This window comes from Halichoerus grypus, chromosome 11, assembly GCF_964656455.1.
Source record: "Halichoerus grypus chromosome 11, mHalGry1.hap1.1, whole genome shotgun sequence".
In the NCBI taxonomy this organism is placed as follows: domain Eukaryota; kingdom Metazoa; phylum Chordata; class Mammalia; order Carnivora; family Phocidae; genus Halichoerus; species Halichoerus grypus.
The window spans coordinates 103185892-103199594 of NC_135722.1; the positions used below are offsets into that span (position 1 = coordinate 103185892).

Sequence of the window (13703 nt, forward strand, 5' to 3'; positions counted from 1 at the left end):
AAATAACACCAAAGTTTAAGTTTGTTGCCATGGTTTTTTGTGGGTTTTTTTTTTTTTTTGGTCTTGTTTTTGTTTTACTTCCAAGTATCACTGTTTCTGAAAACTTGTTGAGGCAGCTCCTGCCCGCGGTGCCCTCATGGAGACTTCTCTAAGTGCCCAGCAGAGGGCAGCCCATTCTCACTGAAAACTTCACAGCTCCTTTTCTTCCAGGAAGCTAATCTGTTTCAGTATTTGCTGTATTCTTGGGTGTATAAAATTCAGTGTAAATGGAAATATCAGAGCTACATTTCTTTAGAATCTGTATCCCTACATTGCTGTAATTGCAAAAATTTCCTGGAGAAAACCATGCCCATGATTAACGGGGGATGGATCACCCATCACAACAGTGATTCCCTGGTTGGGAAATGATTCACGGGTCAGTTCTTTTCAGTTAATTTCAGTTCTCTTTAACATGGCGTCGATGGTATTCATAGGTAATAAAAGGCATGTATTTGGTGGGGGTGGGGGAGCTACTTTCAGGTGCAATTATCCGCCGTTTGCCCATCGTCAGGGTTTCAGACATGAGTAAACTGCATCCTACACACACATCTTTTTACCTCTGCTCACTGATATTGTCAGAGGCAACCCAAAGGATATGTGAATGGGCAGGGTGCTCCCCTCCATCAGATGCCGACACATTGCCTCCAGCACAGTAGCTCAGAGGAAAGTACTAGCACTTAGCAGCGCTTCGCGCCCCTGTAAAGTAGCAGCCTAGGGTTAGCCTGGTGATGGGTATTAAAGACGGCACGTTCTGCATGGAGCACTGGGTGTTATACGCAAACAATGAATCATGGAACACTACATCAAAAACTAATGATGTAATGTGTGGTGATTAACATAACAAAATAAAAAAAAAAACCCTCTGATTGCTTCTCCTGTGCAGGGCATGGGATGAAAAGCAAACATTTGCTGAACATTTACATTTAAAAGTGTAGGGTACCCACAGACAGGCCTTGAGGACCAGACAAGTTCAGCTCTTTGATACAGATTTTCTTCTTTATCTGTGTGAAACCTGATAGATACCCTCTTTTGAACTCAATCTTAAAACTATACGGAGAATGTATTCTTGGTTTCTTTTTGCCTTTTATTTTTTAAGTTATGGAATGCTTCATGAATTTGCGGGTCATTCTTGTGAGAGGCCATGGTAATCTTCTCTGTATCATTCCAATTTTAGTATAGGTGCTATCGAAGCAAGCATGGAGGTTTGGGTTTGGGTTTTTTTTTGGTTTTTACTTTTTCCTTTCTTACACCCTCTAGATTGTCAGATTTGCTCTGCAGAGAAATAATATGAATAATCACTAACATCTATTAAGCATTTAAGCCTGCAGGAATGTTTCAAGTTCCTTTTCTCTCATATAATCCTTACAACAACCTTATGAGTTTGATAACTGTTATTATCCTCTTCATAAACTAATGCCAAGAGATATTACATGTCTTGCCCAAGATCACCTAGCTAGGAAGTTGCAGACCTGGGATTCAAACGCAGGCAGTCTGACTCCAGATCCTCTCTCTTAACTGTGACTTCATACTCCCTATTTCAAGACCTCTTTGGAGTCCACAGTCCTTGAGCTCCTTTTTTGGATATTATGTTGAGGTATCTGGAATGATTAGACAGGCAGAGATAAGAACATGACCTAGTCAAAGTCGTTTCAGTCTTTTTACTACCTTCTTAATCTGCCTCCAGGAACCACAGCCTGGAGCTTGTCTTAGTAAGAGTGTACAGATAACAGAGTCTTTCCAGGGGCTTTTTTAGAACACTGTGTGGCCCAGCTAATTTTAATCACACAGCTAGATCAGAAAGGGAGCTGATTTCCTGAAGTCCTAGAAGTCAGTGGAAATTCCGGTTTCTGATTACAGTCCTAGTTGAATTTCTGCTGTGATGTGAGTAGCATGTCTAGGGGGCTTTGGTATTGGTTCTTTCTTACTCTTCTGACCTTTTTCCTAATAGTTCTGCTGGGCAGATCAGGAAAAACAGTGGGGGAAAATACCATCTTCAGGGGACAAGGAATATTTTAAGTAATCTGTGTTTTTGCTAAATCAAACCTCTGTCTAGTTGGAACCTGGGGACAGTGTGCCTGCATACTGAAAGCCACTACTTATGTTGGCTGGGTCTAGTGTAAGACAGGTGATAAAGGCTTATAAAAATAAGAAAGAAGGAAATCTGGACTCTGTGGACATATCGGGGCTAGATAGGGAGTAACTGGCAGGAGTGGGCTATTATCCAGATTTATGGATGCCATGGGGAAGACCAGCCAGGGAGAGGCAGAGTCTAGTCTATAATGGGGTAACTAACCAAGAGCCAAAAGCTCTGTGTGTTTGGATATGTAAGAATTTTCATGGCTCAGGATTCAAAAAGCGTAAATATCCTGGATATTGGTATCCCAGATTGGGTCCTGAAACAGATAAAAGACGGAAAAATGGGTGAAATTCATGTAAAATCTGCAATATAGCATATAGTAAAAAACCAAAGGTCAGATGGAGATATTGAACATGGAAAACTCTCCCTTCCATCCTGTTCCCCCAGGTACCCTGTTATCTTCCCATAACCAACCAATGTAATTCACTTGTGTTCTAGAACCTTTTTTTTTTTTAATGCTTACATAAGCACGTGTGTCTTCTTTAATAAGTGGTAAGATACTATGTATACTCTTCTGGCACTTTCTCTTTTTTAATCTTAAAATAATTTAATACTACCTGTTTAGGAGCAATCTAATATTTCCGAACATTTTCAGCTTAAGTTACCCCCACAACTTCAATAACATTTTTATTGTTATTTTTCACCTCAGAATTTTAATTGTACCTTGCTTTTGCATTTAACACTGTAACAAAGGGGGTTTGTTTTTGTTTGCTTTGTAACAAAGGGTTTTCGTTGAGCTGTGTATGGCACCTGACAAGATAACCAGGGGTCTGTCCTAAGAATGTCGGAGCCCATAATAGAACTCAAATGCCTAAGACTTTTGAGAAAGGTCGCCATGCCTGTTTGATCTCCAGGTCTGTTGTAGCTTAAATATGCCCTTGAGGTTAGAGGAAGTATTCATTCTGGCTGCTGTTCTTAGGGAATTGGGGGCCTGCCCACCTTGAGTGTCGGTCTCCAGATGCTCTCTTCTTTTGTTTGCTGTGGGCAACAGTTCAGTGAGCACTTGGTGCTCAGTAAACTCTAGCATTTGCGTAATGCTTTTCCTTTACAAAGTACTTCCCGTTATGGATCTTATTCCTCACAAGAACCCCGAGAGACTCAGCTAAGATTTGCCCCTATTTTTTTGCCAATGAGAAAACCTTCTGGAAGACCTTGAGTTAGGTCTTCTCTAAGTCATGTACTCCTTTCATCTTTTCATACTGGTCCTCTGTTGCCAAAGCTCAGTTGATTGGAATGTTTTCTTTCCTGCTTCTACTTCCTCAGTAGATAACTATTAATGGCTAGTATTTGATGGTTTACTCTTGTCAGGTACTAATCGAAGCACTCTATATGCATTATTTGATCTTAACAACCGCATGAGGTAAGCTTTACAGCTCTATGCTATAGATGCAGAAACCAGGATTCTGAGAGGGTAAGTTATTTGTTCACAGTCACACAGACTAATAATTGGCAGGGCTGGGATGTCAATCTAGGTCATCCTGACTCCACTGTATACTCCAGTGTAGGGCTCGAACTCATGACCCTGAGATCAAGAGCTGAGCTGAGATCAAGAGTCAGATGCCTAGCTGATTGAGCCATGCAGATGCCCCCATTTTAGCCATTCTGTATACTGCCCTGAATCAGAACTGGCTGTCCAATGTCTTTGATTTGCTCTTCTCAAGAATTCGAGAGAAGTTTTGCTCTGGAAATCCAACACCTTTTTTTTTTTATATATCTAGTGATAAACTGTGGCATGGAGGTAGAGGATGAAGCCAGGAGAGGTAATAATCCAGGATTATGTGTTTCACAGCTTCTTCATTCATTGTGATTCATTGTGTGACTCCAGGCAAAGCCTCTTCTTTGTCAAGTATTCGCAGCCATAAAAATGCAATTAAAATTTTGAGGTGAAAATATTTGAGTTCCACAGGATTAAGACAGTCTTTGTATAAATATAAATTCAGGGGCGCCTGGGTGGCTCAGTCGTTAAGCGTCTGCCTTTGGCTCAGGTCATGATCCCAGGGTTCTGGGATCGAGCCCCACATCGGGCTCCCTGCTCGGCGGGGAGTCTGCTTCTCCCTCTCCCGCTCCCCCTACTTGCGTTCCCTCTTTGCTGTGTCTCTCTCTGTCAAATAAATAAATAAAATCTTTAAAAAAAAAATATATATATATATAAATTCAAAATATCATTAATGCAATGGTGATAATTACTGCTTTGCAATGAATTAAGTACAGACCTGGGTATCAGTTTACCAGGGTCGTCTTGCTAAATGAAGATACTTGGAAAATACCTGCATGTACCTCAGGTTTCCTGTGCATGAACTGGACCATCTATCACTTTGTTATTTTTTTTTAAATTAAAAAAAATTTTTTTTTCCATCTACCATTTCTTGACTGCCTTTTCAATGGGATGACACTTGTGGGTCTGCCTTGTGAGAACCACCTGCATACAGGTGTCTCTCTTGCACTTGGCCTTCTCTTCCAGGGGAGTGGCTCTGAAGCGGATCAGCTTGAATGAGCATTTATTTTGTAAAGCCCGGTGGATGGTGAGGAAGAGGCGAGCTGAATCAATGAGGCAGGAGGTTAGAGAGCATGACTGTGATGTCCTTCAGACTTCCTCAGGACTGACCCTTTTCTGCTGGGACGCTGGGAGCTGTTACAAGCACAAGTGTTGATGTCTGTTGATCCCATCTGCTTGTGCTTCTCCATATTCTCCATGCTTTGTGTGACAGGAACGGGGCAAGTCTGAGCCTGTCTTCCCTTGATTCACTAGATGCGTGAACTGCATGTGGGTGTCAGAACTCAGGGCTTTTGTGCTGAGAATATCACACTGTTTCCTGAGTGTTGCTTTAAACCCCCAGTCGAATCTCAGCTGCTGCTTCTGGCGCTCCCTGGTCATTAGTTTTGTGTGTGTGTGTGTGTGTGGGGGGGGTCTTGGGGAGGAGACCAGAGGAGCAATAGAGAGGAAAGGATGCGGCAGCAGCTTGGAGCCACAGTACTGTATTTGTCTTGCTTAGCTGCATTCCAGGAGGCCAGCAAAAGAGGGATCAGTTTAATCTGGCAAAAACCATAACCAATAGGGACAGAATTGCTTATCAATAATCAGTTTTTGCTGTCATTTGCTTTTTCTGGACAAGAAGCGGCCTCCAGAGACTCTTTTCAGACTCTTCCTGAGCAGCTGCTTGTTGACCTGGAAATGATTTTTACAGATGTTTTTTAAATCAGTGACTTTGAAATATCAGTGTACATTAGAATCACCAGGGGTACACAGTAAAATGCCCCGCCCTACTCTCAGGGGTTCTGATTCAGTGGATCTGGGGTGCAAGACAGGAATATGCATTTTTTTTTAACATGCATCTTAGGTGATTCAGATAGTCTGTGGACCACACTCCTCCAAAGACTTAGATTTTGTTCCAGTTTCCATTTGGCCCAGTTTTTGAAATAGCCTCTTTCTGCTGTAGTCTGTTTTAATTAGTTTATTTATTGAAGGATTTATTAGCATCTCCATGTTTACTACCTGTTCTGTTCTCACATCATTACAATAACTAGAGAGGGACCCAGAGGTGGTTAACTCTGTTTTATTGGGGGTGAGGGGGTGGGAGTTGGGATTGAGGCATAGGAAGAGGTAGGTCATAGTGAGTCAGAGACAGAGATGGGAATTGAAGTCTAGAATTGATGACTCTCAAACCAGGCAATTTTTTGGCACCCATTTTTTTCAGCTTGTGATTTCATATTTAATCATAGTTATTCCTTAGGTATCCAATTCATTGTGCTTGGGTAAGGAAAGCATATCTGAGTTTTAAACAAAATAGCTTAGCATTAATCAGTGTGCTAATTTTTGTTCAGAATGAGGCTCATCTAAGCTTGAGCAACATGTAGATGATGATATGCCTGGAACTGACTTAATGTGCTTCTCTCTCTGCTTACTTCCTCCACCATTTCTGAAGGCTTTTTACATCAAGTATAAGGGAACAGATTTCTCCTCTCCATGCCAATAGGAACCCCCTCTGATCTTCTAACTGGTAAAGTACAAAATCCAAAAACCTCTTAGCCCTCTGTTTTTCAACCTTGAGTGGTATTTGGATCCATTTCTTTTTTTTTTTTTTTTTTTTTTTTTTTTTTTTTTTTTTTAAAGATTTTATTTATTTATTTGACAGAGACAGACACAGTGAGAGAGGGAACACAAGCAGTGGGAGTGAGAGAGGGAGAAGCAGGCTTCCTGCTGAGCATGGAGCCCGATGTGGGGCTCGATCCCAGGACCCTGGGATCATGACCTGAGCCGAAGGCAGACGCTTAACGACTGAGCCACCCAGGCGCCCCTTTGGATCCATTTCTAAAGGGAAAAAAAAATCGTGAAAACCCTCAGGCAACTTATTTTTTTTAAGATTTTTTATTTATTTGAGAGAGAGAGAGAGAATGAGCGGGCGAGGACAGGGAGAAGAAGCAGGCTCCCCACTGAGCAGGGAGCCAGACGCAAGGCTTGATCCCAGGACCCTGGGATCATGACCTGAGCTGAAGGCAGATGCTGGAATGGTGCCCCCCGGTGCCCCCAACTTAAATTATTTTTATTACAATGTTACTTAAACTTGCAAATATAAAGTAGGAATATAGTGTTCTTTTATTTATAGTTCTTATACACTAAAAACCCAAAAGAGATCTACAAATCAAGTCCCCAGGAGCCTGAATTATCCCTTGTATTGAGTCAGGTGTTGCCTGGGAAGGCTCAGCTGCTTTTCAGGTGAATGTGCCCGTGCCGCCAAGTGACCTGTAATACCTGTTTTCTCACTCCTCTTCTGCTGGAAATGCTGTGACCGTGCATTTCCATGGTGTCATTTGGCTTTCATTTTGGGCATGAAAACACCATTTTCATTTTAAATCTACCTCCGATCTTTTCTTATTCTAGAAGGGTAAAAGCAGCATGGGAACGCACATGCAAACCTAAGTATTGAAATAGGGCAGCAATGCTGGTTATAAAGTGGTCATCCAAATAATATGCTTATATAAATCTAAAAATTATTACCAAGATGAAAACCAAACCGAAGCCTTACAGAATACATCCACAGACCTAATTTGAGAGCTACTGTTCAAGTCCATTGGTCCCCAAACTTTCACTCCTATCAAAGGCTCTATCTACTGTGTTTATTCTGACGAACGTGGTTTTTTTTTTTTAAAAAAAGTCTCCTAAATTACGTTTATTAATAATTTTATGTTTTTATTAATCAGACCTGCAATTACCATTTCGGAGCTTATGATCACCATATTCACCATATGTAGTTTGTCACTCTAAGCTGCTTATAGTCCAAAACGAACAAAAGAGGGGACATTCTGGTGGTTCTGTGCGGCCTGCAGAGGGGTAAAGGAAAACTTTCCATCAAGTTTTGTAAGAAACTCCAGCACCCTCACCTCCTCCTCCTGGTGCCTCTGAGGACTCTTGGGAGTTCTAGGGAGGCCAGTTTAGCCTTTCTTGTACAAGCGAAGTAGCCACTCCACCCAATTTGGAAGGATTAAAGCTTGTCCTAGTTTTGCTTGATTGTTGTACTTCTAGCATGCTAAAGACCTAAAAGAGGGAGGAAGAAAAAACAACAGAAGGCACCATTCCAGGACCAAGCTGAAAAGAAACACAAAAACAAGAGAGCAGCATGTTTTTAACAGCTTGCATGGAAAAAGCGGAAAAAATATTGACTGGGGAGCTTGGACAGCAGTGTTCCTTTCCTCTCACCGCCCGCGGTATTTGTCTGACGGAGCAGGGGCCAGATACAATTCTGGCTCACAGGCCAGAGGAAGAGGTGGAGGGGTTCTGTGGAAGCCTGAGGCTAGCAGGGGAAATTAGGGCTGGAGACCCGGTGGCTCAGGGCCAGGATCAAGTCGGGGGAGGCGCTAAGTCTGTGTTCCTCCTGGCCTGGGGCCTCCTCTGTGGTGCGCCTGAGTCCTCGGAGCACAGCTCGCATCACTCAGGTTGGTCCCTGACCCCTTCAGCCCAGCATGAGCAGGATGAATTCCTGCCCCTGTTGCTTTCGGCTGTGTAAAGGATGCGGGGGCTCCGTTCGCTTTCTCAGCCCACCCTTCTTCTGGAGTTTAAACGTACAGCTTCCGCAACGGAGTCCGCGCGGGGACCTCCACCACCCCGGCAGGGACTCTGCTCCCCCGCCCCCGCGGAGTGGGAGTGCGGGCATTAGCTCCGCCGGCCTGGGCGCGGGGCGGGGCCTGGGCGCGGGGCGGGGCCTGGGCGCGGGGCGGGAGGCGGCGACCAGCCGGAGGAGAAAGAACATGGCGGGCGCAGCGGGACCCGGGACCGGCCCGGGGGCAGCGGGAGGAGATGGAGACGATTCGCTATACCCGATTGCGGTTTTAATTGACGAGCTCCGCAACGAGGACGTGCAGGTACTAGAATCGGGCCGCGGAGTGGAGGCGGGTTTGGCCGGGCGTGTGGTGGGGAAGGAGGAAGGCCGGCTCCGCGGTGGGGGAGGCCGGGGGACTGGAAGAGCCCGACTTGGAGCACAGATTCGATGGGGAGGAGGATGAAGACTCATGAGGGCCTGCGCTGGCTCGACCAGACCTTCCCCCGGGCCTCTCCAGCACCCCTCCTCCCAGCGCCTGAGGCGTCGCACCCGGTCCCGGCGGTTGTGGGAGCAGCGGCTTCCCGCCGGGGCGCCCCTTCCGGGCGGTGCTGCGGAGGGAGGGAACGGCGTCCAGTCCTGGGCCGGGAGGAGGGCGGCGCGGCCCGAGGGGGCTGGAGCGGGCTGCAGGTGGGTGAACGCCTTCCTCTCGGCTTGGAAACCCGCCTGGCTTGTTGGGCACAGAGTGGGGAGGCTTATTAACCTGGAGGAGCCGGTGTATCGGCTCCGGTGTAACTTTTCTTTGGAAAGCCGAGGGTTGCATTCAGCCGTTTCACCTGCTTCACCGCTGCCAGCGTGTTCTCGCTTTGGACTTGTCTCACTTCCTGCATGTGGTGGTCTTTTCCTTTTTCTAATGGGCCCTTTGAGTGTTGCTCTTAAGAAACCCTCCTTTAGCTAAAATGAAGCTGTGTTCCCACTACTCCCCAGGTTCCTCATAGAATAAAATCTAAATTGAAGGTTTTCCTCCTTGTCACTCAGTGTCATTATCTCACCTGTTCGCAACTTCTGTCTTTTGGTCTAAATCACAATTGTTTACTTCATTCTTTCCACTTTCTTTTCTTTCTTTCTTTTTTTTTTAAAGCTCCGCCTCAACAGTATTAAGAAGTTATCAACAATTGCTCTAGCACTTGGAGTAGAAAGGACGCGAACAGAACTGCTGCCATTCCTTACAGGTATGTGAATTTTTTGTTTAAAGAAAAGCGTGGCCATTGCCATTTTCCAGTGGCTTTCAAAACTTGGACTCTTTTTTAGGATTTGTTACCCATGCTATTAAGTACTAAACTGAGCCTGATGCTTTCTGTGCAAAAGAAACAAGACAGGGCATAGGGTAATGTTGTGGCCAGACTTTTATTAAAACATTAACTATTTAGCTAATGGGAAAATAATTGATTCAGGATTGTCAATTTCTAATTCATGTAAGACAGATCCAGAATGCTGTTGAGATTGTGACAGGACAATCTAGTTAAATATGGAGTCTGTTCCTAGTTTTATGTGAGTATCCCGCTCTGGGCCAGCTGTCCTTGTTGATGAGTACTGGGTTATTGTCATTTCCAGATACAATTTACGACGAAGATGAGGTACTGTTAGCTCTTGCTGAGCAACTGGGAAACTTCACTGGCCTGGTGGGAGGTCCTGACTTTGCCCACTGTTTGCTGGTACGTATATTCTGCCTACCATCCTTCCAGAACTTTTCCAGTATAAATGATACATTAGTGATAGGAACACTACAGCATTTTTAATGCAGATTTTTTTTATGGATAGTCACAGTGTTGGCTGTTGGGAAAACAAATAATGTAGGCACTTTATTTTTCTCACTATGAGCATAAGAACTTCCTTTTTTCTTTTCTGCCTCTGTGGACTACTTGTTAGTTTAGAGGTTGGGAGAAAAAAGGTTTGATTGTTTTTATGGGTTCTCTCCCGCCTCCCTGCCGCCCCCCCCCCGACAAAATTGGAGATCTTAATTCTCATCTAGCAGTGTCAAGATTTTGGAAATGTTTATTAGCTGCCCCCCCCCCCCTTTTTTTAAGTTTTTATTTAAGTAATCTGTACACCCCGCATGGGGCTCGAACTCACAACCACGGATCAAGAACCACATGCTCTGGGACGCCTGGCTGGCTCAGTGGTTAAGCGTCTGCCTTTGGCTCAGGTCATGATCCTAGGGTCCTGGGATCGAGCCCCGAGTTGGGCTCCCTGCTTGGTGGGGAGCCTGCTTTTCCATCTCCACCCCCAACCCCCCGCTCGTGCACGCGCTCTCTCTCTCTCTCAAATAAGTAAAATCTAAGAAAAAAAACACTACATGCTCTACAGACTGAACCAGTCAGCCTCCTTGGAAATGTTTATTAGCTTTTTATCTTTGATCATAAGCCTATGGTGTGCTTCTGACTGACTTTGTGGATTTGATGAGTTCAGTTCAATTTGGGTGACATTTACTGAGAGCCTGCTGTATGTATTGGGCACTGAAGTTCTAGTGTTAATGTTAAAGGAGACAGGTGTGAATGGAATGAGGTCTCTGCCCTTCTGTGTCAACAGGTAGTTACTGTACAGTGTTAGATGGAAAAATAGAAGCACATACAAGGTACCTACGTAGTAGAAAGGAGAAAGAGATTGACTAAGGGTGATGAGAGAAGGCCTCTTGGGGTGGTGATGTCTATACTAGGTTTTGAAGGATGATTAGGAATTCACCAGTTGGACAAGATAGAGATGTATGCTTCATGGCCTAAAAACTGTCTGTATGATGCTAATTTGTGATTTCTATTTCTACCTCTGACTTTTCCATGGATATAAATATCTGCTTACATGTCTTTTCATATCTGCCTATGATTTTTCCACTTGGATGTCAAATAGGCATTTCAAATTTAACATGCCTGAAACAGCTCAATTTTCTCCCTAAAGTATGCCTCTCATTTAGTGGTCCCATCTCAGTAAATGGCATCACTGTCTACCCACTTGGACAAGCCAAAACCTAGAAGACATTCTTGCATCCTCTTCCCGTCATTTTCCACATTCAGTGCATTAGTAATTCCTGTAGATTCTGTGTACATTCCAGATGAGTTCGCTTTCCTTCCTCCCCACTACTACCTAGCTCCTCTTTCCCTTTGTCTTCCCAGACCTCACAATCTTTCCTCGAGATTACTGCAGTAACATCCTAACCAGGTGCTTTCCACTCTTGCCTCTCACCCTCTCCCTCTAGTTCACTCTTCACCCAGCAAATGGATCACTTCCTGCCTCGGCTCTTAGAAAATCCAAATTCCTACCTTAGGTTTTGTAAACTAAGGGACAAGCTATCTCTATGAATTTATCTCATGCCATGTTCCCTCTTGTTAACCTCATTTTATTTATAGTGGTTTTTGTTCTTTGAATAAACCAAGCTTATTATTGCTTTAGGATTATTGCCCTAGGTATTCCCCCTAAGGTTCTTTGGGCTTCTGGTGGCTGGTTCCTTGTCATTCAGATATCAGCTTCAGTGCATCTTCTCAGAGAGGCCTCTCTGAACACCCAACCTGAAATTGCCTCCTCGTCACCCCTTACCACATCATCCCATTCTATTTTTTCACAGACTGCTCCTCACCGTATGATTGTTTTCTTGATCGGTTGTCTTCCTCCACTCGAATATAAAGTCCACTAGAACAAGGAACCTGTCTGCCTTGTTTTTTCTCTGTCCTCAGTGCTATAATACAACAGTAATCATCCATTGATTCCGGGGTTCGGAAGTGTGAAACAGCTTGCCTTGCTGGTGTGTTGAGCCGGAGTCCATTGGAGTGGTGGCTGGGGCCGTAGGGAGAGGGCCCGGAGAAGTAGGCAGAGTTCAGATCCAGAGACAACTCCTAATTGATTCTCAGGAGCTTGGCCGTATTTTACAGTGGTGATAGAGACCAGCCAGTGATGCTATACGAGAGCAGCTCAGAGAAGGCAAGGGTAGATCATGAGACTCATTAGCAAGCAAGTAAGAAAGCGGTATCTTTTCAAAGGGCTTCTGAAATACCTCTTAGGAAAGCTGAGTACTTTCTACTTCTGTGTGTATCAGACAATTTTTGAAATGTATTATTAGGTAGACTCATTATTAGGTTGACTCATAATTGTTTCACTCCCTTGGTCAGTTCTGTCTGTGGATTTTGTCTTTAGCATTTGCAGGTCAGGGCATATGTGAATATACCTGACTCACATGCACACCCGGAGACGTAGAGGTTCAGAGACCAGCCCTCGTGCACTTTCCACTGGGCTGTGTCATGTTCACTTACTTCTCCTGGTCCAGACCAACCTTTTTGGTCTCTTCTATTTCTGAAGCTACAAACAAGGATTCCTACCATGTCTGTACTCTTCGTTGTTCTGTCAGGGACTCCTGCTCTGTGTCTGGCTCATAAGATTTCGGAGGTATTCTGAAAAAAGAGATTCTGTACTCAGCCTTTCATATGTTAGATAAGTTGATGGTGTGGAGCTAGTGGACAAGGGTTGCTTGCATTTCCAGGAACAGTAGAATAACACTCCAAAGCCTGTGTGGGCTCCATGGCCTGACGAGATGTCATCATGTAATTGGGGTGCCCCGTGTTGCTCATGTTTTTGCACTTACTCTTGAGGAAATAAACATGATCTTATCTGGATTTGGCTACATACCTCTTCAACCTAGTCTTTCAGCTCGCAGTAATATTAATATTGTGTCAAGTCTCCACTGTGTCATTTGTAGACACCATCTGGGAATTGCCATCTGGGACATGAGATCTTGGCTGTCCTACAGGAGTCGTGTCTTCAGGTTGGACACGCCATATGTTATCACTGTGTGAACTGAAAGTAACCATTTGGTGTGCTGTAGCTAACATTCTGGTTACATGTACCACCTCCCTTCCGTCACTTTAAAAGGTGATAATCTGTAGCTAACCTGATTCCCTAAGTTTTCTTCTCTGATTTTCCTTTTTGGTCTTTTTAGCCTCCTTTGGAAAGTCTGGCGACTGTGGAAGAGACCGTGGTTCGAGACAAGGCTGTGGAGTCCCTGAGGCAGATCTCCCAGGAGCATACTCCCGTTGCTCTGGAAGCTCATTTTGTACCTCTGGTGAAGCGCCTGGCGAGTGGGGATTGGTTCACTTCTCGCACATCTGCATGTGGTTTGTTCAGCGTTTGCTATCCCAGAGCTTCAAATGCTGTCAAAGCAGAAATTAGACAGTAAGATATGGTGTTTTTTTAGTTATTTGGAATTATTGGGAACTCATAGCTGACAATTTACACAGTAATACCCTGTTACCAGTGAGTGGCTGATAGCAGGATAGGAGAAAGTGGTAACATGACTTTTTTATTATTCAGTTGAATATACTAGTGGTTTTATATTTGACTTCCATGAGTAAAAGCCTAATCACTGATGTTTGTGAGAGAAAACCTCTAAAATGGCTCTGTGTGTGTGTGTGTGTGGGTGTTGGGGGTGTTTAATTAATGGTATTTGACAGGAA

The 13703-nt window shown here is 44.3% G+C and overlaps 1 protein-coding gene and 1 non-coding gene across 4 annotated transcripts in view; one reads left to right on the forward strand and one right to left on the reverse strand.

Annotated features, from left to right (window-relative positions):
- Positions 1 to 1131: 1131 nt before the first annotated feature.
- Positions 1132 to 1237, reverse strand: LOC118524987 (U6 spliceosomal RNA). Its single transcript, XR_004911919.1, has one exon. It is a non-coding gene; the product is annotated as a U6 spliceosomal RNA (small nuclear RNA).
- A 7136-nt stretch (positions 1238 to 8373) lies between these two features.
- Positions 8374 to 13703, forward strand: part of PPP2R1B (protein phosphatase 2 scaffold subunit Abeta) — a 31853-nt gene continuing 26523 nt past the window's right edge. For all 3 annotated transcript variants that reach the window (XM_036075428.2, XM_036075426.2, XM_078059009.1), the window contains exons 1-4: positions 8374 to 8533; positions 9350 to 9440; positions 9823 to 9923; positions 13190 to 13422. In XM_036075428.2, coding sequence (XP_035931321.1) covers positions 8420 to 8533; positions 9350 to 9440; positions 9823 to 9923; positions 13190 to 13422 — 539 coding nt within the window. In that variant the 5' untranslated portion in view covers positions 8374 to 8419. The remainder of the gene's footprint in view (positions 8534 to 9349; positions 9441 to 9822; positions 9924 to 13189; positions 13423 to 13703) is intronic.